Source organism: Xenopus tropicalis, chromosome 2 (genome assembly GCF_000004195.4).
Source record: "Xenopus tropicalis strain Nigerian chromosome 2, UCB_Xtro_10.0, whole genome shotgun sequence".
NCBI classification, from domain to species: Eukaryota; Metazoa; Chordata; class Amphibia; order Anura; family Pipidae; genus Xenopus; species Xenopus tropicalis.
In genome coordinates, this window is record NC_030678.2 from 33,872,958 (window position 1) to 33,898,995 (window position 26,038).

At 42.0% G+C, this 26,038-nt stretch overlaps 1 protein-coding gene across 1 annotated transcript in view; it reads left to right on the top strand.

Annotated features, from left to right (window-relative positions):
• sez6 (seizure related 6 homolog) overlaps positions 1-26,038 on the top strand; it is a 324,119-nt gene that overhangs the window by 285,114 nt on the left and 12,967 nt on the right. Inside the window, exon 12 of the mRNA XM_004911704.4 lies at positions 25,744-25,935. Coding sequence (XP_004911761.1) covers positions 25,744-25,935 — 192 coding nt within the window. The remainder of the gene's footprint in view (positions 1-25,743; positions 25,936-26,038) is intronic.

Sequence of the window (26,038 nt, forward strand, 5' to 3'; positions counted from 1 at the left end):
GCCATCCAACCATCCTCCCAATCGGAGGTAAGCACAAAGCAATCACAGTATATTTATGCCTAACCTAATACCCTCTATATATAAAGAATAGACCTAGTGTCTGAAAAACACACTTAGGTTAACACATGATAAAAGAGATTATAGTTATTAGTGGAATGCAGCCTTGAAAGCATGTTGTAAGCTTCACTGAGAAACATTTACAGCTCAGACATGCCTGCTACTGTATTATCAAAAACCCCAACACCAAAGGTGGCCACACACGTGGCGATTTTCGATCGTTCCAATCCGCCACTAACGTTCAGGGCTGAAACAATAGGATTTCTACCTCCTTCTGCCGATTCAGCCCTGAAGGCAGATTTTGCTCAGGCACCCTCAATGGCGCCTGATCAAAATTTTTTAACCTGCCTGATCGGCGAGTCGACCAATATCAGCAGCCTCCTGCGATATTGGTCGCCTCGCCGACTTGCCATACACGCACCGAATATCGTATGAAACGAGGTTTCGTAAGATATTATCGGTGCATGTATGGCCAGCTTAAGGCTAGGGTAATTTACAAGTACAAGTGCAGATGTGGATCCACAAAAATCGGCTTCAGTCAGTTACATGAAAAACCCCATTCCTTAAAGGTACTTGCGTCAACATGGGCTCCTTGCACTTCTGTAAAGTTGCACTTGGCACCACTAGTAGGCATATATGACTGCAAGTACAGTGAGCAAAGTGTAATTGTGAGCACAATCCTCATGTTTTTCCACAAACTATAGCATTTTTTCCCCCTTAGAATTCCTGTGTTGTTGCAGTCACTAAGGGGAGATGCGCCTGATTACATTGTGTTTATAAGATTAGCAAAATTGGGGTCACACTTTGATGCAAATTTGGATGATATTGCTCTGAAAAGTCCTGTTGGCGTCATTTCTGAGTAACATGTGCATACTAATCTTTTGTGACAAATGCACTGCAGCAATTTACACAGGCCGCTTTGGGAATCCCTCCGAACCAAGCAGTAGCTCCAGGCAGTGGTGTAACTAGACATTAGGGGGCCCCACAGCAAATGTAATTTAGAGCCCCAAAATATTGGTAGTTGAACTATTCTACCAAAATATATTGAAATTGCTCATTAATTAGAGTCTTACTAGGCTCTCTGCATTCCTGCTCCCTACAACTTCAGGGTCTGCTTACTCTGTAGTTACGTCCCTCCCGGGTTCCCTGTGTCAGTAGGTCTGGCTGATGCCAAGAGCAATTATATGTAAGTGCAAGAGCACCATCTGAACCAGGTGGTATCTCCAGTGTTCCCAGAGCAGCCTGTTACAATCACCACCAGAGGGCCCCAAGGGGGTGCAGGTGTGGTTACATGACTTGCACCCCTGGTAGTTACACTCCTGGCAGTTTTACTAAGAAAATAGCACACACAAGTTATTGCACCAACCTGGTGTAGAATATTTTCAACCCATTTGCATCCGATTCACATCAATGTGCGAACACAACTGGGTCAATTTTGATGCATCAGCTGAAATGCTGTTAGCTGCAACCCCCCTGGCAACTGCATTTTCAATGATGAAAATACCGCATCATGGGTTAAAAACATAACTGCTCTTTGTAACCTGCACTTGCAGTTGTAATTGACCACCAAAGTGTGACATAGGTGTCAAGCTAGGGGGTATAATTGTAATGGACTTGTGTCAAATAAAGTCGTTAATTTATCTCCCAGTGCCCATCTTAGAAAATTATCAGCGCAACTGGGTGTTTTGGTACATTGGAGGCGATTCCACTTCGTAGCCAAAATTATGATGGAATTGGGGGAGGGAACCTTGTGTTCCGAGTAAAAAAATATAGTGAATTGCATCCTAAATTTCACTTTGCAGACTGCACTTGCGTAAAGATATTAGGGACATACTCAGACTATACAGTACAGGTATGGGAACTTTTATCCAGAAGGCTTGAGACCTGGGGTTTTCCGGAAAAAGGGATCTTCCTGTAATTTGGATCTCCATACCTTGTCTACTAAAAATAATTTAAATATTAATTAAACACAATAGGATTGTTTTGCCCCCAATAAGCTTTAATTGTGTCTTAGCTGGGTTCAAATACAAGGTCCTGCTTTATTATTACAGAGAAAATTGAATGATTTGATTTAAATTGAGTCTATTAGATGGCCTTCCCTTAATTTGGAGCTTTCTGGATAATTGGTTTCCGGATAATGGATCCCATACCTGTATATATGTAATATAAAAATCCCAGTATAAGACTAATTAATTAGTTTAGAGTCACATGACATGGAAGCTCAGAAACCGCCCTGTAGCATCATCTTCTATGAAAGACGAACTTCATTTTCTGCTTGATAATTTGCGATGCCCTCTATGCTTCAATTCTCAACAGCTGCCCAGAGCCCACTGAGCATGTGCAGGGCCACTGGCACTCAAATGATGGCCAAATAAAGTTCAAGATAGTGGACAAATTTTTAAGGCTTGTATCATTAGTGTTATAGGGCTGCTGACCCTAATGGCTAGTACAGTTAGTTCAGTATAAAATACAAAGCTAATAATATTAAGCTTTTCTAGCCATATTCCTTTTTAAACTTTACTCAGTATGAGCAAACCACTATTTTTTTACCACTTAAGATAACAATATACAGATAGGTATAGTTGGGCAGTTTATCTGGGCATTCTGCCAGCTCACTTGGGGAAGGGGATGGAATCTATTACCCCATGAAGAAAGGTTGCAACTGAGTAATTTTAATTAAACTGTGTAAACTCTTCCAGATGAGCTCATTGAGAAGTTATTTCTGTGTATTCTAAACAGGGATTATCATCTTTATTTATTCCTCTGGTCCTTTGTGTTTCCCTGTAGTCTTAGCGCTTCCGTGTTTATGGGGCTTTGCAAAATTTAGCTTTTTCTGTTTCCATGGCATTACTTCTTATGCCTTTTCCAGACCAACTCATCAAAAGGATGGAGTTTCTGTTATGCGGTAGTGTATTGTGTGCTGCCATGGCTGGATAAAGAGCTTTGAGGTTCAGAGATTGCAGTACTCACAGCAGGTTCTTATTCTGTAATAAAACTTTGCCTTTTTTAAGTTAGTACTTTACTTTGCACTGCTTTTATAGATCTGTATTATGCCATTTCATAAGCAGAGTGTGCCGTCGCTTTCACTGGGGCTTAAGTAATATTTTTTTGTTGTGTGTATGTGACCAACTTTTAAATGGGTAGGACTAGAACTAATCTGTATCGTGGTAGAAAAGATTCAGTATCTGAAGGGCACAGAATAGGGCATCTATTTCACAGACAAATCATTTAACATCATTTAATATTGTGTTATTATACTAATGGTAATTCTGCCCCTGACCAGGGATGTGTAGTGTAGTGTAGTAACCTGCTTGTGTAGACATCTTGGTTAATGGCATTCTGGCTGTTTTGCCATTGCTTGATGATGATATTCCCATTCCTGTTGTGTGCTTCCTGTTAAGCTGAGAGCAAGCATGGAGCAGGCCAGATCTACCTGCCATGTTCTAATAAATATACCAAAAGTTCCAGTGTGTATTTGTACCTGAACTAACACAGCAGAAGTATTAACCCACTGCTAGCCAGCAGTTTATTACAGTGACGACGAGGATTTGTGTATTTGGCTCAGAAACAGACTCAGCTGCAGAGCAAACAGGCTGCACAGGCTGCATGATTTCTTCTCTGCACAGTGAGTAACTTGCTACAATGTCTGCCATTGGGAAAGTCCCAGAGTTTTCAGAATCTGCTGAAGAATTTGAGTCTTATTTGGAAAGATTTGAGAGATGGCTGTCTGCAAATGATGTTAGTCAGGAAAAGAAAGCAGATATTTTACTTGTTACACTGCCAGCAAAAACCTACAGTCTCCTTAAAACTCTTATAGCTCCTGCAAAGGCCACTGACTTGTCCTATGAGAGAATTACAGAGACCCTCTCTCAGCATTATAAACCCCAGCCTATCATCATTGCTGAACGCTTTAGATTTTATAGGAGAAATCACAAAATGGGGGAAAGCCTTGCAGACTATATTTTGGATTTAAAACGGCTATCTGCCTCCTGTGAATTTGGTACATTCCTGGATCAGGCTTTGCGAGATAAGTTTGTATGTGGCCTCCACAATGAGTTCTACCTGTATAAGCTGCTAAATGAAGCAAATCTCACTTTCAAGTCTGCTTGTAACATTGCCTTGGCCATAGAATTAACTAGAAGTGACTCTCAGCAATTCAAACAGCAAAATAGTTCTTCATTTACAGATATCCCTAAAATAACTACAGGGTCTAAACTTATTTCACCAAATTCACCACAGCCACCTACAGTGTCAGTTACAGGTGAGCAAGCATTTCAGACACAAAGGGTCAAAACCTGCTACCGCTGTGGGGGCCAGCATCAGCAACTGAACTGCAGATATAAATCAGAAACCTGTAGAAATTGTGGAAAGTTAGGCCACATTGCTCGTGTCTGCAGAAGCAAACCAGGCAGGCCCAGGGCGCAATATGTGTCTAATTGTGACAGCCAGGAAAGTGACTGCACAGACTTGAATACAGTCAATACTACACATGGGGGAGATGATGGCATTCATATTAAGCTAGAAATTGATGGGCATCCAGTAAACATGTTACTTGACACAGGTGCATCTGTATCACTAATATCAGGGTTTGTTTACAAGAACTGTTTAGGTGGAATTGCACTGCAGAACTCACTTTTACATCTCACTTCTTATACTGGAGAGAAGATTCCTGTACTTGGAGAGATTCTAGCACCAGTCACATATGAAGGTCAGTCATTTACATTGCCTTTAGTGGTTGTGAAGGGCACCCTTTTGGGCAGAAATTGGTTGAAGCACCTAAAGCTGAATTGGGCTAAAATATTTACTATCAAACAAACTGAAGCTGCCTTTCACAAAAATCTGGAACAGATCCTGAGTAAACATGACTCCCTCTTTAAGGAAGAATTTGGCAGTATTAAGGGGCTAAAGGCAACTATCACTGTAAATTCAGATGCAAAGCCCATTTTTCATAAGCCACGTCCTTTGCCATATGCTCTTAAAGAACCTGTGGAGAAAGAACTAGAAAGAATGGAACATTATGGTATTGTGTCACGTGTCAAATACAGCAGCTGGGCTGCCCCAATTGTAGTGGTCCCCAAAAAGGACAAAACTATTAGACTTTGTGGTGACTACAAGGTCACTGTCAATCGCTGTATTGAACCAGAACCCTACCCACTACCAAATGTAGAGAGCTGGATCCGGATTCAAAGCCATTTCTTACCATTAACACACACAAGGGGTTGTTCCAATACCAGCGCTTACCATTTGGAGTATCTACAGCTCCAGCAATCTTTCAGCATGCAATGGATCAGATTCTTCAAGGAATTGATCATGTGGTCTGTTTTCTGGATGACATTTTAATTACAGGTTCAACTGTTGAAAAGCACTTGGCACTGTTAGACAAGGTGTTATCAAAATTAAAAGCATCTGGGGTGCGAGTAAAATTGTCCAAGTGTCACTTCCTCCAGGAGTCTGTAGAATACTTAGGATACCGCATAGATGCACAAGGTCTTCACCCAACAGAAACAAAGTTAACTGCTATTGTTAATGCACCTTCACCTTCAAATGTGTCTGAACTACGCTCCTTCTTAGGACTGCTAAATTACTATGGACGGTTCCTTCCAAATCTGTCAACATTATTGCAACCCTTACATGAACTTTTGCAGAAAGATACCAAGTGGGCTTGGTCAGCCGAGTGTGAAAAAGCATTTCAGGATGCAAAGCAAAGACTAACCAACAGCAAGTGGCTAGCACACTATGACCCTAGTAAGCCACTCAGATTAGCATGTGATGCCTCACCCTACGGAGTTGGAGCAGTTATATCACATATACTGCCTAATGGAGAAGAACATCCAATTGCTTTTGCGTCTAGAACCCTAACACAAACAGAGCGCAACTATGCTCAAATAGAGCGGGAGGCACTAAGTATTATTTTTGGAGTAAAAAAATTTCATAAATATCTTTATGGAAGGAAGTTTTCACTGGTCACTGATCACAAACCACTTCTGGCCATTCTTGGGCCAAAATCAGCAATTCCAACATTGGCAGCACTTCGAATGCAACGGTGGGCACTACTCCTATTGGCATATGACTATGATATTATATATAGACGTTCTCAGGATCATGGGAATGCAGATGCTCTATCACGGCTTCCGTGCCCATATACAACAGATGTTCATGACAAAAGTGTCATTTTTCAAGTTTCATTTGCAGAGGAACTACCTATTTCTTGCAAAGATATTGCAGCTGCAACAAGTCGTGATCCTCTTCTGGCAAAAGTGTGGGACTTTACTTCCAAAGGCTGGCCAAACTACAGCTCTGACAAAATCCTTAAGCCATATTTTGAAAAGAGAGATGAGCTTTCCATAGATCAAGGTTGTTTACTGTGGGGGATACGGGTTGTCATTCCCCAAAATATCGTCAGAGGCTCTTGCATGAACTTCACGAAGGCCATCCAGGTGTAAACAGAATGAAAGCACGAGCTCGTGGTTACCTGTGGTGGCCAGGCCTGGATCAAGATATAGAAATTTTTGTAAGTCAGTGTACTGCTTGTGCTTCTGTACAAAATCAGCCACCCACTGCACCCCTTCACCCATGGACATGGGCCACATCGCCGTGGGAAAGAATCCATATTGACTATGCTGAAAAAACCAGCAAACATTTCTTGTGGTTATCGACAGCTATTCCAAGTGGTTGGAGGTGTTACCCACTAAAACGAGTACAAGCGAGAAAACGATTACCTTGCTGCGTAATTTGTTTGCATCCTATGGTCTGCCAAAGGAATTAGTTTCGGATAATGGACCTCAGTTCACATCTCAGGAATTCCAGTACTTCTTGCAACAAAATGGTATCAAGCACAAATTGACCCCACCTTATCACCCAGCTTCAAATGGTGCTGCTGAACGGGCTGTTCAGACATTTAAAAAAGCTTGGATGAAACACTCAGTAGCCAGTGAGTCCGCTCGCACTACAGGAGAGTTGAGACTTTGTCGATTTCTGTTTAATTATAGGAATACTCCACATTCAGTCACTGAAAGTACCCCAGCGGAACTGTTTTTAAAGAGGCACCTCCGAAGCAGGTTGGATTTGATTAAACCCTCTTTAGCTGATACAGTGGAGAAACATCAGAAGCAACAAGTCAGAGCACATAATAGCTCCAGACAAAGATACAAAGACTTTTACCAAGGTGATAAGGTTTTGGTTCGAGACTTCCGCCACTCAGGGCGCCTTTGGTCTCCAGGGACCATTTGCCATAGAAGGGGTCCCCTGACGTACGAGGTTCAAATTGGTAACCGTCACATTCATGTCCATGTGGAGCATCTGGTTCCAGATAAGAGTGTGTCACCCGTACCTCCTTCATTTTCTACCATTGACTTTCAAGTACCTGTAGCGCCCTCACAGGAATTACCAGATGCCAACAATCCATCTAATCCAACCAGTGCTACAGCCTCTGAGGGTGAACGGAGGTATCCGATACGAGCACGCAAGCCTCCTGACAGACTGGACTTATAATGCCACTATGTTATGGTTAACTTGGACATTTCCACTTTAAAATGTTTAGAACTGAGTTATAACTGTTGGTTATATATATATATAATATATATATTGTCGAGATCTACTTTTTGCTAAAAAGGGAGGAATGTAGTAACCTGCTTGTGTAGACATCTTGGTTAATGGCATTCTGGCTGTTTTGCCATTGCTTGATGATGATATTCCCATTCCTGTTGTGTGCTTCCTGTTAAGCTGAGAGCAAGCATGGAGCAGGCCAGATCTACCTGCCATGTTCTAATAAATATACCAAAAGTTCCAGTGTGTATCTGTACCTGAACTAACACAGCAGAAGTATTAACCCACTGCTAGCCAGCAGTTTATTACATGTAGTATGAGGCAGAGGGGAAAAAAAAACCTCATTAATTAATTATCATGACTACACAGAGGGCACAACTGTAGTGAGGCAGTTATTGGTGATACCAGATTGATCCAATCATTTGGCCTTCGAACGGTCGAATCACATTGATTGGATGCAAGCCATCTCAGCCCATAGACATCTGCCCAATTTTCAGAGACACATGAGTTGGGTCAGCCTGTCTGAGAGTCCCATGCACAAATCGATAAGCTGCCACTCTGTCCATCGGCAGCTTAAGGCTAATGACCCATGAGGAGATTAGTCAACCACAATAAATCTCTGCTTTAGCAGGCAGCTAATCTCTTTGAAATGTCTTTTCACCAGCAACAAGTGAATTGCAAGTGACTGCGGAGACTTATTCCCTCCCTTCCTACCTTGCCCAAATCAATACACTCAACTAACCAAGAAAAACACGGACAACATTAAGTGGGGTGGAGTTTGGCCACAGCTTTATTATATAATACATCAGCAATAGTCTTTGCCATGTATTTCACCTTTACCAAACATTTAACAAACTGCATAGCGGTTTTATAACCTGAATGCCAGCCACTGCGAATGCACACATGGCCTGAAATGTTGCTTTAATACCCGAAAAGTTATATGTAATAAAGGCATTTTAAAGAATATTACAAGTGGTGCTGTTCCAGATTCTGTTTACGTACATGAGGCGTTAGTCTAAGGGGCCCATTTATTAAATCTGATTTTTTTTTCTGGGCTTAAAACACTGTATGGTAAAATTTTGAGTAATCACGATAATTTTTGAAGTTCTAAAATATCTTGACAATGCTTTTATCATTCGTACGAAAATTTCGCAATTGCTTTCCGAAAGTAACGTAAAAGTAGGAAAGGTTTGTTATGCCACAAAAACCTCTCTGGCTTTGATGCCTTCCATGTCTGGCTTTGGAAGCCTTCCACAGGACTCATTGGCACTCGCCAGATCAAACCTGGCATGTAACCAAAGCCTATGGGCATAGGAAAAGTCGGTCCGGGGGCCGCATCAACGCGCCGATGCGGCCCCCGATCCGACTAGCATTTTAAGCCTGCTCAATCGATATCTGCCCGATTTCAGGCCAGATATCAGTCGGGCAGTCCCGTTGGCAGTGCCCATACATGGGCCGATTAGCTGCCGAATTGGTCTAAGGGGCTAGAAGCGGCCCGTGTATGGGGACCTTTATCTCTCCTTATCAGTTTGGCACCCTGTTGTTTATGTTAGCATGTTATAGTACAGCTTTATCACCCCTAACTCTGCTCTGGCACCAAAAACCATCATCTTTAAATTGCATTTGTCCAGAAAATAGTGAAACAAATGAAACACTTTATGCAAGTGCGACCCTGTGCAGTCACACACTATTCGAACCTGCAGAAGGACTTCATAACAACTGCTGTATATGTCATGAAAAGCCTTTAGTTTATTATTATTAAATAAACTGCCCAAAAGAGCTAGTTTAGGGGTATTTTAGCAAGAATGCAGGTGACTTTATTTCCTTTTTCAGATAATATACCTCAGTTTTACATGTAATTAAAATGCATTCAAATCAGCTCAGTATTGGAGTGGAACGCTGAACATTCTATTTTAAATTCCTGCCTCCTGCAAGCCAGAGACAAAACACGGCAGTCACTGAGGATATGTATGAGTTAACAGAATGTTTAATGAACACATCTGTGGATAAAATAAGACCTGAATGAAGCAAGGATGAAAGAGAAATCTACTAGCTAATTAGGCTGCCTGAGTGCTTTAATTGGTCTCATCTAACTGGAAATGTGCTTTCCACCCACCTAACCCTCTCCTACACTCCTTATTCACTCCTACCCATTCTAATGATTGGAGTTGGCTGTACATGCTCAGCCTCTGTGTTAGCATTGTACCATGAAAACTGCATCATAACAAGGCCTGTCAATTATTAAAATAAGAGTAAGGACACAGAATTCAAATCCCACAGAGGGAATTTATTTCCTCACTAATTAAATCTCAGTAGAAAAATTAAACATGACATTTTTTCTGTAGCTGCAAATATTTAAAAAGGACTGGGTGTTAATCTGCTTTTTATGCTGTACTATACTGTTTTGTACTCTCGTGTTTTAATGCGTTTACTTGTTTTAAATTGCAACCGCAGTGCATATGGCCAGGTCTAGTTCTTTCTAACTAATACCATCTACCAAACAGAAGGTGAGTAGGGGACCTTTACATGAGGGATATACAGTATAGACTGGATTACTTTTCCTATATATGGTAAGTCCCATTCTTTCAAAAATACACCACATATAGTGACGTTGGTGCATTGCCAGAACAATTGTGGTAAAGGCAAGAAAAGAAGGAACCAGCTAGAAGACAGAAGCAAAAGATGGATCACATTGAATAGTGTCAATAGCTAATAAAGAAGAAAGAATATCATCCAGGCAACAGAAGACCTGTTATCCAGAATGCTCAGGATCTGGAGGTTTCCAGCTAAGGGATCTTTCCGTACTTTGAATCTTCATACCTTAAAGAAAAAAGTAACACTAGAAAATGTAAGAAAAAAAATAGTTCTACCCTTCACTAATACTAGCTCTGTCCTGCACAAAGTTTAATATTGTAAATGCTTTATTAAAAATAACTTGCTAACTCTGCTTCCAGTCTACTCAAACAGATGAAGGGACATTCATGTGCAGTATCCAACATGTGGCGCTCAACGTCTCCTCCTAGCCTGAGCAAGTAAAGACGTCAACTGTTGCAGCTGTGTAATTTATGTCTGTAAAGCTGGCCATGCACATTGCAATCATGATCCTTCCTTTGACTATTGGTCGCAGGAAAGATTGTTCATTTGTCCACTCCACTAACGTTAAGAGCTGAATCATCAGATATGCAGGTAGAAACAAAAGAATTCCCCAGACAACTGATATCCAAGGCTTTTGGCAATATTGGTCACCTTGTCAACCCACCACACACACCAAATATCGTACAAAACCTCACTTCATATGATGATATTGGTGTGTGTATGGGCACCTTAAGAGCTGTGAGCGGTGGAGAGCGCTGGGGTTTTCTGTAGTCCTTAAATTTATAGCAGACCCGTGTGTTGCCTTTACTACTCACAGCACTTGGAGATAAATCGGTCTGACAGGATGAAAAATCCTCTGTACAGCCACAAGGGACTTCCGGCTTGTCTTTACTTGCTTGGGCCAGGAGGAGAAGTTCAGCGCCACATGTTGGATCCTGCACAGAAAATGTTGTCCTGTCGCCTTTCTGAGTAGACTGGAAGCAGAGTTTTAGCAAGGTATTTGCAATAAAGCATTTAAAGGAGACATATTGGATAAATGGGGAAAAACACTTATTTTGTAGGCAATTATGAATAATATATGGTGCTGGTTTCCCTTTGGGCTAAACATTAATCCTATCTGTAACAATGGCCCCTTTATTGGAGCTCCCTATAGATCCTATCACTTCTAGGTCCAGTGTGAAATGGAGAGTGGGCGTGTCCTAACGGTCCCTGCCAGAAGCACAGTAGGAGGGGGAGAGCCAATCACAGCCCTGCACTCACACAAGCACAGACAGGCTTCAGTTCCCTATCAGGTCAGCCTAGCTGCTGATTGGTTCCTATCCTACAGTGCAGGGTACTGAGGGCCGCCGGCCCCCAGCTCATCCAGAGAATTCAGCCAGCAGGAAGTGGAACTGATGGGCGGGGCTAGTGGGGTTTGGGGGAATTTCTCAATAAATCAGTCTGAAACACAACATTTTTAAGCACAATCCTTCTATATCTAGAGGAGTATAATTCACTGGAACATTCATAATTTTTATAAGATATGTCTCCTTTAAAATAATAAACATTGTGCACGATAGAGCTAGTATTAGTGCAGGGTAGAATTGATTTTTTAATTTTTAAATACAGCCACAAGCACTCGCAGAAACGCTGCACTGAATTCTCTGTCAAAAGATTTGTTGTCTCTGTTTTCCTGTGCCAGAGACACACAGCTCTCTCCCCTCTCCTGCTCCCCCCTCCCTCAAGAATGCTAAGAACTCACTTCCCCCCCCTTAGGAATGTGGATCTGAGCCAATCAGCAGGAAGCTGACTTATAGGGGCACATTTACTAATCCACGAACGTCCAAAAAGCGTCCAAATGCGTTTTTGTCGTAATGATCGGTATTTTGCGACTTTTTCGCGAATTGTCGCAAATTTTTCGAGCGCTCAATACGAAAAAGTCACGACAATTCGCGAAAGTCATAATGGCTATGAAAAAGTCGCAACAATTCACGAAAGTCATAATGGCTATGAAAAAGTCGCAACAATTCACGAAAGTCATAATGGCTATGAAAAAGTCGCAACAATTCACGAAAGTCATAATGGTTATGAAAAAGTCGCGACAATTCACGAAAGTCATAATTGCTATGAAAAAGTTGCGACACTTAACGAAAGTCGTAATGGTTACGAAAAAGTTGTACCGGCGACGAAAAAATCGCAAAATATACGAAAAAGACGCAAAATGTTCGTTTTCCAATCCAAATTTTTCTCATTTGGATTCGGGAATTAGTAAATCAGCCCCCTAGTCTTACAAACTGAGCATGTACACTGGTCTGGGTCTTGGTGCAGGATCAAGGCATTATGGGAACTTTCTTTACAGAGCTCAGCTTTTGCTTCCTGTTTGGCTTCTGATCATCTAAACAGGAGAAATATGGGGAGACTTAAGGGCACTATTAAGAGAACTGAAGGTATGCCTGCAGCTTGAGATTAACTCTTTACTAGCCTTTCCTTCTCCTTTAAATCTTTTTTAGTGCTAAAGAAAAAATATTTAAACATTAAAAAAACCAACAGGACAGTTTTGCCCCCAATAAGGATTATTTATATTTTAGTTGGGATCAAGTAAAAGGTACTGTTTTATTTTTTGATAAAGATGGGAGATGGCCTTCCTATAGTTTGGAGCTTTCTGAATAACAGGTTTCTGAATTATAGATTCCATACCTGTAGTAATGATATAAGGGCCCTCAGGACAAGTCATAAAACAAACCCTTGGGAAAATTTTAGGAACTTTTATATTATTATCACTTTGAACCATGAGACTTCAACCTAGCCAGGAATTCACCATCAGGGATCCCAAGAAAAAAATGTTATCAATGAATTTAGTGAGAAACAATGCAGTGAAACACTGTGCATCCAATTTATATTATGTGGGAAAAAAAGCTTTAAAAATTGCTCATTAACTTCACTGCATTTTGTGCAAAAAAATTCCTATTGACATTTCATGAATTTTTGTGCAAGGCATTGCTCTGCACTATTTTCTCTTAAAAAAAGGATTTGAACATTGTAGGAAATCGCTCCCTAGAGTGTTACTGCTATGGAGGTGAGGGCTGGGGAGAAAACATTGTGTGGGGGGGGTGCCCAGTCCTCCTTAAGCATGCCACTGCTCACACCTGTTATACGAGATATGTCTGAAGATGGCAGATATCTCTTCTGATCTACCAAAAATAAGACCAATTGAAACTATGGTATTCTATAACATACCAAAAGTTAAGTTAAATGTGAATTTCCCCTTTAACATACAAATGCTCACTGACTTGTCCTATATGTAGTACGGCTTCTATCGTATGGAAATACAAATACTTTTTTTCCCCGACGGACTTTCAGAAATCCATTATCTTATTAGATAGTAATTGTCAGTTGCAGCTCTTTGGCTAATGACAACATTATAATTACTCTGTAGAAAGAACAAAGGAGTGAAGTTGGGGAAGAAAGATGAATGATAATTAAAGCCTACATAGAAATCAGATAAAGAAAATATGTTAACGCATTTAGTTGCCATAGTAATAGAATTAGTAGGGATAGTGTAAACTCTTTGCTTCCTACAAGTTTTATTGTAGTTTTTTGAATGGTCTTGTCATTTCTACCTTGATGTAGCTTGATATAAAAGAATTACATTTTACTGTAAGGTATATTTTAATCATAATAACATTATTACAAGAAAATTAAAGAATATGGGTATATTACAGCACACCTACCCCTTATCATATGTGGCAATATTAGCCGACCAGAGCACCAAATAATCTCCCTCTTGGGCCATAGGCAAGAAAAAAGTGTCCATCAGCCCTTTTTTATTCCCATCAGAGTCCTATACAAGCCCAGACTGGCAATCTGTGGGTTCTGGCAAATGCCAGAGGGGCTGCTGTAAGATGCCATAGACAGTCACTATTTATTGGGCTGGTGGGAGGCTGTGTGGGCCTCTGTGTACTTGAAACTCCGGAGCCTATTTAAATCCCAGTTCAGCCCTAAACACCTATATGGAACACTAACTATGTCTTATGTTTGTGATAGTGATCCACCAGCTTTTATTTCTATGGTGGGCTCTAAGGGGCTTAGACTGACACTGCCAACACCGATCCTCCTATTGTAACTTGCAGTGTTATGAGATGTGAGTGCAAACAATTACAGCACAAGAATTGTCTCCAGTCCTATTTGGAGAGCAGGGGTTGCCTTTTTTCTATCTCTATTTAAGCAGTGGAAACAAGTCCTTCGGGCTCGGGGGATGGCATAGTTGGCAAAAGCCTCTCAGTGATAGAAACTCACGGCCATTTGCTTCTGTGATTTCCTGCATTGCGTTCCGACACAGGCAGAAACAAACACACCCTATTCTTCCTAATGCATCCGTACTCATACAAGTTGTGCCCCATTTGCGTTTGGTGCTTACATGTGCCTGTGTGAGTACAGACACATTAGAAAGAACAGGGTGGGCTTGTTTCTGCATTTTCCATTGGTGGAACACACGGGAATGCAACACAGGGAAGCGAAGAAACAACTGCTCGCGAGTCCTTTCAGTTTTTTTCAAGCTGGATTTAAAGATTGAGATACTATATATAAAAAATGGGAAAATGGCTCAAAGCAAACAAAAATGGAGCTGAACTTTTAAATATTTTTCCTCCTATTTTGCACCCATTTCTTGTCCATATGAAATAAAATATAGGCCTAAACCAATAAAAAAAAAAAACATTTGCAAAGTTGTACTCAAATTTTGTTAATGCTGCCCCAAGTTTTCCCGATAACGCTGTTTCTTCCTTAGCATCTGGTTCTGTTGAGATTATCAAAAATCCCAAAGAGCAAGTGACCAGAAAAGCCTTGGATATAGCTGTTGCACACCTCTCTTTATTGGTGTCTAGCAGTGTGGTAGACTCTATTAACGTCCTGCTGATAAAAATCTCATAGATTTGTTTCCACTCCTGAGGAGCATGTAATGACATTGGGATACCGAATTGAACACAAACAGAACCTGCCAGTTTAACTGCATCACTTCTAGATGAGTGTCAGAATAGCTGCCGAGACAGAAGGACCCAAGTTTCATTTGAATAGATACTTTCATGTGTACAGAAAAGTGTGTCAGACACAAAGACATGCTCAAATGCCTAGACCCACCAGTTCCTGTGCAGGCCTTATGGCATCAAGCTGGTCCCATGGCGGAAGAGGTAACATAGGGGTCTAGCCACACCCAAATCCAGGGCAGCTACCAAGTTTGCCAAAGTTTGCCATTTCACAATGATATCATCTGAATGTGATCAACAAATCAACTATACCTCCGAACAATGTAGGTCTCTATAAACTAAATAAGCCATAGTGATATGTGCCATTGGGTAATCCTAAATAGAAAATTGCTATTTTAAGGGCCACTCCCTGGGATCATACGATTCACAGTTCACACAAACAAACCAAGGGCACACATACATACAGTATTATTTCACATCAGCCTATTAATGGACAAAGCTCTGCCTTTTCCTCCCACACTTTTTCCTGTTACAGTTAGAGCTGCATTATTTCCTGTCCGCTGATCTCTGAGGGAGCACACAGCCCATAGCAAAATGGTGGCTCAAGGGAAAAGATGTTTAAGGCAATATTTACTGACACAGGTATGGGACCTGTTATCCAGAATGCTGGGGACCGGGAGTTTTCCGGATAAAGATTCTTTTCATAATCTGGATTTTTATACCTAAAAAAATAATGTAAACATTAAACAGACCCAATAGGATTGTTTTGCCTCCAATAAGAGTTAATTATATCTTAGTTGGGGACAAGTACAATGTACTGCTTTATTATTACAGAGAAAAAGAAAATCATTTTAAAAAATGTTAACTACTTGATTAAAATGGAGTCTGTGGTAGATGGCCCTCCCCCTTTGATGTTCATGATGCTCATTTTTGAATCTCTGCTTGGAGACAAGTTTAGAATCACAGAGACACTGTTTTTCCAATTAGAGCCTCCTGCAGGCCAGCAGTCTACATGGGGCTACCAAATAGCCAATCACAGCCCTTATTTGGCATCCTCAATTAACTTTTTTAATGCTTGTGCGGCTTTTTACATCTGAGTGTGGCTCACAAATGAAAAAGGTTGGGGATCCCTGCTCTGTGCACTAGCCAACATGGTACATATGCAGATCAAATTCTTAAATCTCAAAGTTTTGGAAGCACAGAGACACAGTTTTACTCCAAGCAGAGCCAGCAGTCCACATGGGGATACCAAATAGCCAATCACAGCCCTTATTTGGCAAAGAACTTTTTTTCATGCTTGTGTTGCTCACCAACACTTTTTATATCTAAATGTGTCACATGAGTAGAAAATGTTGGGGATCCCTGACATAGAGAAATGCATGATGGGCAGTCTACCTGTATTTCTTGGCATCTGTTTATACAGTATGTATTTACAGTATATTAGGCCTGATTCTTGATAAACCAACATCAGTAAAATCAGGGACTGTAAAATGGCAAATAGTTTTTGTTGCTTTTGTTTTTTAACGAAACAACAAATTTCCTCCTCTCTCCATGCCTGCCTCATTACAGTTTTTTGCTTTTAAGAGTTCCCTCCTAACTGTCACCTTTTCATCATGATGCACTGAAATCAGCAACACATTGTGTTAGGGCTCAAGTGTCAGCAGCGCAGTGAGTGGCATATTCATGCTTAATTATACAAAAAAACAAGGATCCAAATGGCTGTTTATGTTTAAGAGAACTAAGTTATCTTTACCTATAGATATAAATCTTTCCTTTGCTCGCTTTCCTTGCAGTTTATGTATTAAGTCCATGAAAAGTTGATTCTTTAGCAGTATTTTCCAATGTTTTACATGTAATAAGCATCTGATACACCATATATTTCTGAGACATGTGAAACAATGACTAGATGCAAAATAAAGGTTTGGGTTATTAGTTAGAGACTGTTCAAAAGGATCATGGATATTTGAGTTAAACCCACGTGTGGGTTCTCTATAAGCAGAGCAATGGAGAGCACACAGTGACGCAGTTCATTAACAGAACCGGATTTCCAAATTGGCTGCCCGAGGCCGCCCCCGGTCGGAGGCACGTGCGCGAACAGCGGGGGGGGGGGTGCGCGCACGCATGCGCAGTGGGCCAAACTTGGATACGAAGCAGTGGGGAGAAGTCCCCCCGGCGGGGCGGCATGCTCTATATGGGTACAAAACTTTTTAGATTTTGGTGCGCCCCCAGGTTTCTACCTCCCTAGGCCCGGGCCTTTGTGGCCTCTCCACAAATCCGGGCCTGTTCATTAAGGTATTTGCATCCAAACATAATCCTGCGCTTGCACATGGTTACCAATCCATCCTGCCTATTCTGATAAATGGTCAATGCTGGGGAACCCTGGAGTTACTACCACCATGCACTTGGTAGTAACTCCATGTTTATGCCAATAAGCACACCAAACTTGTGCCCGGTGTGGTTTTGACAGATAATTCTTTTGCCACACATGGATTTACGGCAAAATTCTGTGGTTTTTTTTCACAAAACCACAGCAAAGATTAACTGCAAAGAACATAAGAAAACACTGCAAAAAATGCTCATTCATTTCAAAGCTTTTAGTATAAAAAAAAATGCCCATTAACCTCAATGCATTTGGCATGAGAAAAGCTTGAGGGATTAAAAGCCCATTGCTTTAATGAATTTGTAGTGAGACAAAACTTGAGAAATAATGCCCATTGATTTTAATTCATTTGGCATGAGAAAACAATGCCCATTGACTTTTTTTTCTGCGTAAAAATAAATGCCCCAAAAAAACACCCATTGACAGTTTGCAAATTTTTCGGTGAAGCAAAAACAGGACAGATTCGCCCATCACTAGTTTTGAACTTTAGCTGTCATTAATTACAATATTCTCTCTAATACTAGCACCAATCCTCTGGCACTGGCTAATTCACCTTTCATGTCACATAGGCACAACCTGCAGATTGTAAGCTCTGCAGGGCAGATACTCACTATCCCTATATTGTACTAGGTAGAGTGCTCTATATCATAAGCAGAACAATAAATCACTTTAGAAATAGTGCTATACAATTCAATATAAAATTGTTCATGGACGCAGAAAGAAAATCGGAAATCACGTTTTACCAATACTCAGTATTCTAACAGCGCAAATGACTCCCCCGAAGTCAAACAGCATGCATGACTGGCCCTATTTGTTATGCACTTTGTGCCAAATAGAAATATTTCATTACAGGTGCTATAGAAAAAGGTTCTGGGAATCATAAACGTTTATGGTGAGAATGCATTACATCACTATTATTTAATATAATGTATATTGGCATTACAATCCTTGCTAAGCTTTCTATACAAAGCTATACTCCCTTAGCTGTGGAACCCTCCAATTAAGTGCTGAGCGGTTGCGGGCAGCATCTGGGAATGCTCGGAGTGTTCCATTGTGAAATACTGCCTGCCCATAAAGGAATTGTAGAGGCACACAACAGATCATTGCTCTGGCTGCAGGGCGGTGTTTAAAGCCAATGCTTTTTCTGTAATAATTGCTTCCATGACGTCAGGGTGTTCTGTGTTATAATGTGCTTTACTTAATGAGAAAATACCACTTAAAAAAATGGCTGAGAACAGCATTGATTAAAATAGTCAAAATTGCCCACATGCGCCGTCCCAAAAAACACAATCTAACATTTTAACATTGCGCAAGCTGGAATCAATACATTTAATAAATGCAATTGTTTTGCAGTCCTTTTCTCTACTCTTAAATAACAATCTGGAACATAAAGGCAAGAGAAGATCAGCTAAAGCTCCACGATTTAAGGCTAGGCAATCTGTATTTCTGCAGACTTCGGACACCGCAGCAAATAAAACCTAATTTTCAGCCTTATGAAACAACAGAGTTCAGCGCTCACTGGAGACACATCCAGTAAAATATTATCGATCCCGCAGCTCGGATGTATCAATCTTCTCAATTTAACTTTGCAGTCCCAGTTTGTATACGGAGTTATGCTTGTTCTCTCTCAATGTTCTTCTATCCTGTGTGACCTATATGTAATTATATAGTTCATTTTTCATAGTTCATCAAAAAGACCAAAGTCCATCAAATTCAGCCCTTCCACCCAAACCTTAGTGCCCATATATACACCCACTCTTACCGATCTATCCATATACTCACATACTTAAACTATATACCAGTATCTTACTTATTGTAGATATTAGTACCACAATAGCCTTGGATACTATGCTTGTTCAAGAACTCATCCAGGCCCCTCTTATAGGCATTAACAGAATCTGCCATCACAACATCACTAGGAAGGGCATTCCCCAACCTCACTGCCCTCACTGTGATAAAAACCCCTACGCTGCTTCAAATAAAAGTTCTGGTCCTCTAATCATTTATGTAGGAAAAAAGAACACCCCCTATCTGCCTATAATCCCCTCTAATGTACTTGTACAGAGTAGTCATGTCCCCTTGGAAGTGATTTTCTGCAGAGGAAACAACCCCAACCTTGACAGTCTAACCTCATATTTTAAAAGCATATATCTAAAATTGCTAAATCCTCCATCTTTTTTACCCTCATAGTGGTAGATATTAGAATAGCACTCAATACTAAACCACCCAAGTCTGGTCCTAACTCCTCCAGTTGCATGGGAGTAGGAGAAACAATAGCTTATCTGAAAGCAATATGACTATGAAGACTTTCATTCATCCAGGTCATGGTATATCTAGTATAAATAAATCTAAAGCAACTGGACTTGTTAAGTAATCATTGAAGACGTTTCACTACTCATCCGAGCAGCTTCTTCAGTTCAACTGACTTGTATGGGAAGTCCTCGGAATATAAACTGCTCCACTAATCCAACCACATACTAGATATTATCTGAAAGCAGTTGTATTGTGTAGCACTGGCTCCTTCTGAAAGTTCAGACTAAGGCACAATGCATTGAGATGGTGCCTACACACCAATATTACTAAACTAAAAAAATACATTTATCAGTTCAAGAATAATGTAGAATTAATTATTTGCAAAGTACACAGTTTAATTTAGCAAAACAAACTACACCATAAAAATCATGACAGAATCCCATTAACCACTTACTCAGGTGACCCAGGGAGGCTGCTTTGATACCCAAAAGTTGGCTAAGATTAAATAATGCATCGCATTTTAATTACTTTTGTCTTTTATAGAATACATTTTACAATTTTAATAAAGTTTTAATAATGGTGACCGTAAATATCATCATCATTTATTTATATAAATTCCAGCAAGTTACCAGCACTTTACATTCATTTATAACAAATAGGAGCATACTAGGAAGCTGGAAAACTCACTTTCTTACAAAAGCACCCATAGTTTTATCAAATGTCCTGCAATCTCTCTACGTGTCCTGGACTCTACAGTGGCATGCCAGGCTATGGTCCTGCAGACACTGCAGCTTTTAATACAGTAAGGGGCTGATTTACTAATCCACGAATCCGAATCCGAATGGGAAAAATTCAGATTGGAAAACGAACATTTTGCGACTTTTTCGAATTTTTTGCGATTTTTTTCGTCGCCGTTACAACTTTTTCGTAAATTGTCGCGACTTTTTCATAACCATTACGGCTTGCGCGAATTGTCGCGACTTTTTCTTAGCCGTTACGATTTGCTCGTATATTGTCGCAACTTTTTCACATTGAGCGCTCGTAAATGGCGGGCAAAACTTTCAAACTTTGCATGATTTTGGAAGCCTCCCATAGCACTCAATGGCACTCTGCAGCTCCAACCCGGCCCAAGGAAAGTCTCCCATAGGGCTCAATGGCACTCTGCAGCTCCAACCCGGCCCAAGGAAAGTCACCCATAGGGCTCAATGGCACTCTGCAGCTCCAACCCGGCCCAAGGAAAGTCTCCCATAGGGCTCAATGGCACTCTGCAGCTCCAACCTGGCCCAAGGAAAGTCTCCCATAGGGCTCAATGGCACTCTGCAGCTCCAACCCGGCCCAAGGAAAGTCTCCCATAGGGCTCAATGGCACTCTGCAGCTCCAACCTGGCCCAAGGAAAGCCTCCCATAGGGCTCAATGGCACTCTGCAGCTCCAACCTGGCCCAAGGGAAAGTCTCCCATAGGGCTCAATGGCACTCTGCAGCTCCAACCTGGCCCAAGGAAAGTCTCCCATAGGGCTCAATGGCACTCTGCAGCTCCAACCTGGCCCAAGGAAAGTCTCCCATAGGGCTCAATGGCACTCTGCAGCTCCAACCCGGCCCAAGGAAAGTCTCCCATAGGGCTCAATGGCACTCTGCAGCTCCAACCCGGCCCAAGGAAAGTCTCCCATAGAGCTCAATGGCACTCTGCAGCTCCAACCTGGCCCAAGGAAAGTCTCCCATGGGCTCAATGGCACTCTGCAGCTCCAACCTGGCCCAAGGAAAGCCTCCCATAGGGACTCAATGGCACTCTGCAGCTCCAACCTGGCCCAAGGAAAGTCTCCCATAGCACTCAATGGCACTCTGCAGCTCCAACCCGGGCCCCCAAGGAAAGTCTCCCATAGGGCTCAATGGCACTCTGCAGCTCCAACCTGGCCCAAGGAAAGTCTCCCATAGGGCTCAAATGGCACTCTGCAGCTCCAACCTGTGCCCAGGAAAGTCTCCCATAGCACTCAATGGCACTCTGCAGCTCCAACCCGGCCCAAGGAAAGTCTCCCCATAGGGCTCAATGGCACTCTGCAGCTCCAACCCGGCCCAAGGAAAGTCTCCCATAGGGCTCAATGGCACTCTGCAGCTCCAACCCGGCCCAAGGAAAGCCTCCCATAGGGCTCAATGGCACTCTGCAGCTCCAACCTGGCCCAAGGAAAGTCTCCCATAGGGCTCAATGGCACTCTGCAGCTCCAACCTGGCCCAAGGAAAGTCTCCCATAGGGCTCAATGGCACTCTGCAGCTCCAACCTGGCCCAAGGAAAGTCTCCCATAGGGCTCAATGGCACTCTGCAGCTCCAACCGGCCCAAGGAAAGTCTCCCATAGGACTCAATGGCACCCTGCAGCTCCAACCTGGCCCAAGGAAAGTCTCCCATAGGGCTCAATGGCACTCTGCAGCTCCAACCCGGCCCAAGGAAAGTCTCCCATAGGACTCAATGGCACCCTGCAGCTCCAACCCGGCCCAAGGAAAGTCTCCCATAGGGCTCAATGGCACTCTGCAGCTCCAACCCGGCCCAAGGAAAGTCTCCCATAGGACTCAATGGCACCCTGCAGCTCCAACCTGGCCCAAGGAAAGTCTCCCATAGGGCTCAATGGCACTCTGCAGCTCCAACCCAGCCCAAGGAAAGTCTCCCATAGCACTCAATGGCACTCTGCAGCTCCAACCTGGCCCAAGGAAAGTCTCCCATAGGGCTCAATGGCACTCTGCAGCTCCAACCCGGCCCAAGGAAAGTCTCCCATAGGACTCAATGGCACTCTGCAGCTCCAACCTGGCCCAAGGAAAGTCTCCCATAGGGCTCAATGGCACTCTGCAGCTCCAACCCGGCCCAAGGAAAGTCTCCCATAGGGCTCAATGGCACTCTGCAGCTCCAACCTGGCCCACGGAAAGTCTCCCATAGGGCTCAATGGCACTCTGCAGCTCCAACCTGGCCCAAGGAAAGTCACGATACTGAAGCTTGAATGAATCCGAAACTTTTGTACTCGGCGCGACAGCTACGAAAAAGTCGTGACAAGTCACACAAATCGTAATGGCTACGAAAAAGTTGCGACAATTTCTGAAAAAGTTGTAACGGCTACGAAAAAGTCGCGACAATTTACGAAAAAATCGCAAAATACCGATCATTACGAAAAAAAACTCATTCGGACGTCTTCGGAGCGTTCGTGGATTAGTAAATGTGCCCCTAAGTGGCGTAACTTGTTCAGGTCGAGCCCCCTGAAAAAAAATCCCCCCCTGTTGCCCTGTGACTGCTGTATAGGTAGTTACACCACTGATACACTGACTCAAACAACTTCTGTACCCATGAAAGAATCAGGCAAAAGAACACAAAGGGAAAGCCCTGCTTATAATAAAGTGCAATGCTGGTTACAATCTAATCTCTTAATTTAATGAAGCCAGTATTGATCTGTACATTAAGCAAACTAAATATTTGACTTTACGTTAAATAGTGCCAACCATGGTATAGATAATTAGCAGCAGGAAAGAATCTGACTACGGGTGGAAAAAAGGGAATTATTTAACTGACATAACCCGGTGCATTTTAGGTGGGGATTTAAGAAAAAATAGGCCAGACAAGTATTTGCACATATAATGTGGGCCCCAGTGGTGGGAGCCATTTCATTTCTTGCGAGAGCACCATGTTTGTCATTCCAAGCTCCTGTTATTCAAAACAACAGCCTTGCCTTTGGAGGACATTATGAGCCATCTACTGAATAATGATTTATAATACAGAATTTGTCCAGTACAGCCACAAAATATACATTCCTCTTTTTCCAGCCAAGGTCCAGACCTAAATATCAGTGAGCTTTTTGGAAAAATCAAGATAGACATAGCAAGAGTTTGTCTTTTGCTAAGGTTATTTGCACCCTAGCAACCAGATAGCTGCTGAAACTACAAACTGAAGATCTGCTGAATGACAAATTTCAAATTGTCTCAGAATATTACTCTAAACATCATACTAAAAGATTGAAGATGAATAACCCCTTTAATGATTGGTGGTATCAAAGCCCCAGTAGGGCTGCATGTTGGGAAATGTAATTCTCTTAACTCTTCATACAAACTCTATAGAAAGTAGCCCAATGACCCGTAGTAAAACGTAGGGAAGCAGGGGCATGACAGATACGTTGGTAAGACTTAGCCACTCCCAGTTGCAGGTGATTGGTTGATTTGTAAGGGGTATAAAATGCTGGTAACTGTTCCCGCTTCTCAATCCATTTTAGTCAGCATAGTAAAACGCCCACCCTCCCTCCCTATAGAGGTGGAGATAGCGGAGTGTCGTTGGCGGGGTGATTAAGTTGGGGGAAAACAATGGTTGGGTTAGGAGGGGAGTTTTATAGTTAATTGGGGCTGGCATGCTTGGAACCTCAGGGGTAAGAAAGTGGATTAGGAGGTGATTTTTGTTGGGTAGTTGGTTCCAGGCTAGAAGGGCAGCTGGCAGCGCCAGTTGCGCTGCGCAGTTATTGGATTGTTACAGTGTTTGGTTATTTAAAAGTTGGTTTGTTTGTTATACAAACATTTGTGTTATGTTTGAAATGTTGTTTCACATTTGTTATATATGTTATGTTTTAAATTAAAACTTTGATTGTTGTTAATAAATTATCTGCGGCCATTTTATCCCAAGAATTGGTGTCCGTGTTGTTTATTGGGGATGGTAAGTAAACAGGTAAAAAGGAGGGTGTTGGTTGGGAGAAGGGCGGGTCAAGATCCAACGTTACTCATGTCAAGAGATGCAGGTTTATGGTTGTGTTGAGTTGCTGTTTGTATGGCATGCTTAAATAAGGGGTGTTACAGGTAGGCGGGCACCCACTTGCATCGCCCCATACATGAAGGTGGCCACAGGTCTCTGTGTTTAAAAACACACAATAGAGACCTGCGACATTTCAGAGAGAATGGAATACAGGGTAGGACACTGGGTAACTGAGCTCCAAGGGCTTATTTACGTAACACTGAGGTACAAGGTAGCCAGTGCAAAAAAAAACACCATGTTTTTACCCACAATGCACGTCACCCTCCCAGAAGCTGCAAATACTGCTGTTGCAGTTTTGGTATTTAGTGCAAAGAGCTGCCCATTACACTGATGTCCATGGTTATCCACACGTGTGCTCCTTACATGTGGCCACGGCACAGCACTGTTAATGGCTAGATACCAGTGCTTAGAACATAGGGATCTCATGGCTGCAATTCTGCACCCTGCCCTTTGTATATAAGCAGAGAAAGATGTAGAGATGAGAGATAGTAAGATAAATGGATGAGAATAAAGAGGCATTTATTTTCACGTGCAGATTTCTGGTCACGCACAGGAGACCTTGAACATAACCAGAATTCTGCTAATTTTCATCTGCTGCTAAACACACGCGCCAATAAAATACATCTACAGTGACACCGAATACCATACAATCCATTCTCTTTCCTCCTCGCACATCAAATCTGTATCTTTCTTGTTCTCCACTCTCAGTTTAATAACAGCTAATGTTCTAAGTGATGTGCTACAGTAGAACAGTACATGGCACATTCAGTTTATAACTTCCCTCAACATAAACATGCCTTTTAGTAGTACACAAGCAATCAGGAATTTATGGGCTTTCATTCTTCTTTTACATCATGAGGCCTTAACTGTAGCTCATCTGAAAATGCCTTTGTTACACTATGGCACAAACTATTATGTGATCACAGCTCCCCCTACTGGTATCTGTCAAATTATGGACATTTTCAAAAGGCTCTTTTAATTAAAAAATATAAATGTTTCTAAAATGTCTGGCAATCAATATTTGGCAGAAAAATGCCCCAGGTGAGAAGCGTTATTGTTATATACAGACAAATATTTTGAGTCATGTTATTATTATGGTTCCAATCCTCAGCACTACCTCTTAATATCACATACTGTATCTTTCCCTCTGTAAAACATTTCAATCCCTGTCTGTGTCCTTTACCCAGTGACCGCCTGCACAGACCCTGGGGACGTCCTTCATAGTCGCAGGATCCTCTCTGTGTCCAAATTCCCAGTGGGCAGTACTGTGCGCTATGTTTGTGACAAGGGCTACATCCTTACCGGGAGCAGCACCATCACCTGCTACAACCGCCAGGCTGGGGTACCCAAATGGAGTGACCGCTCGCCCAAGTGTGTCCGTAAGTGAGAATTCAAATAGAACAAATGTGGTCATGTTAGACCGGTACACTGTGGGGGTCAGCAACAAATGTTCTAAAAACAACCGCAAAAGATCCTCTGCAC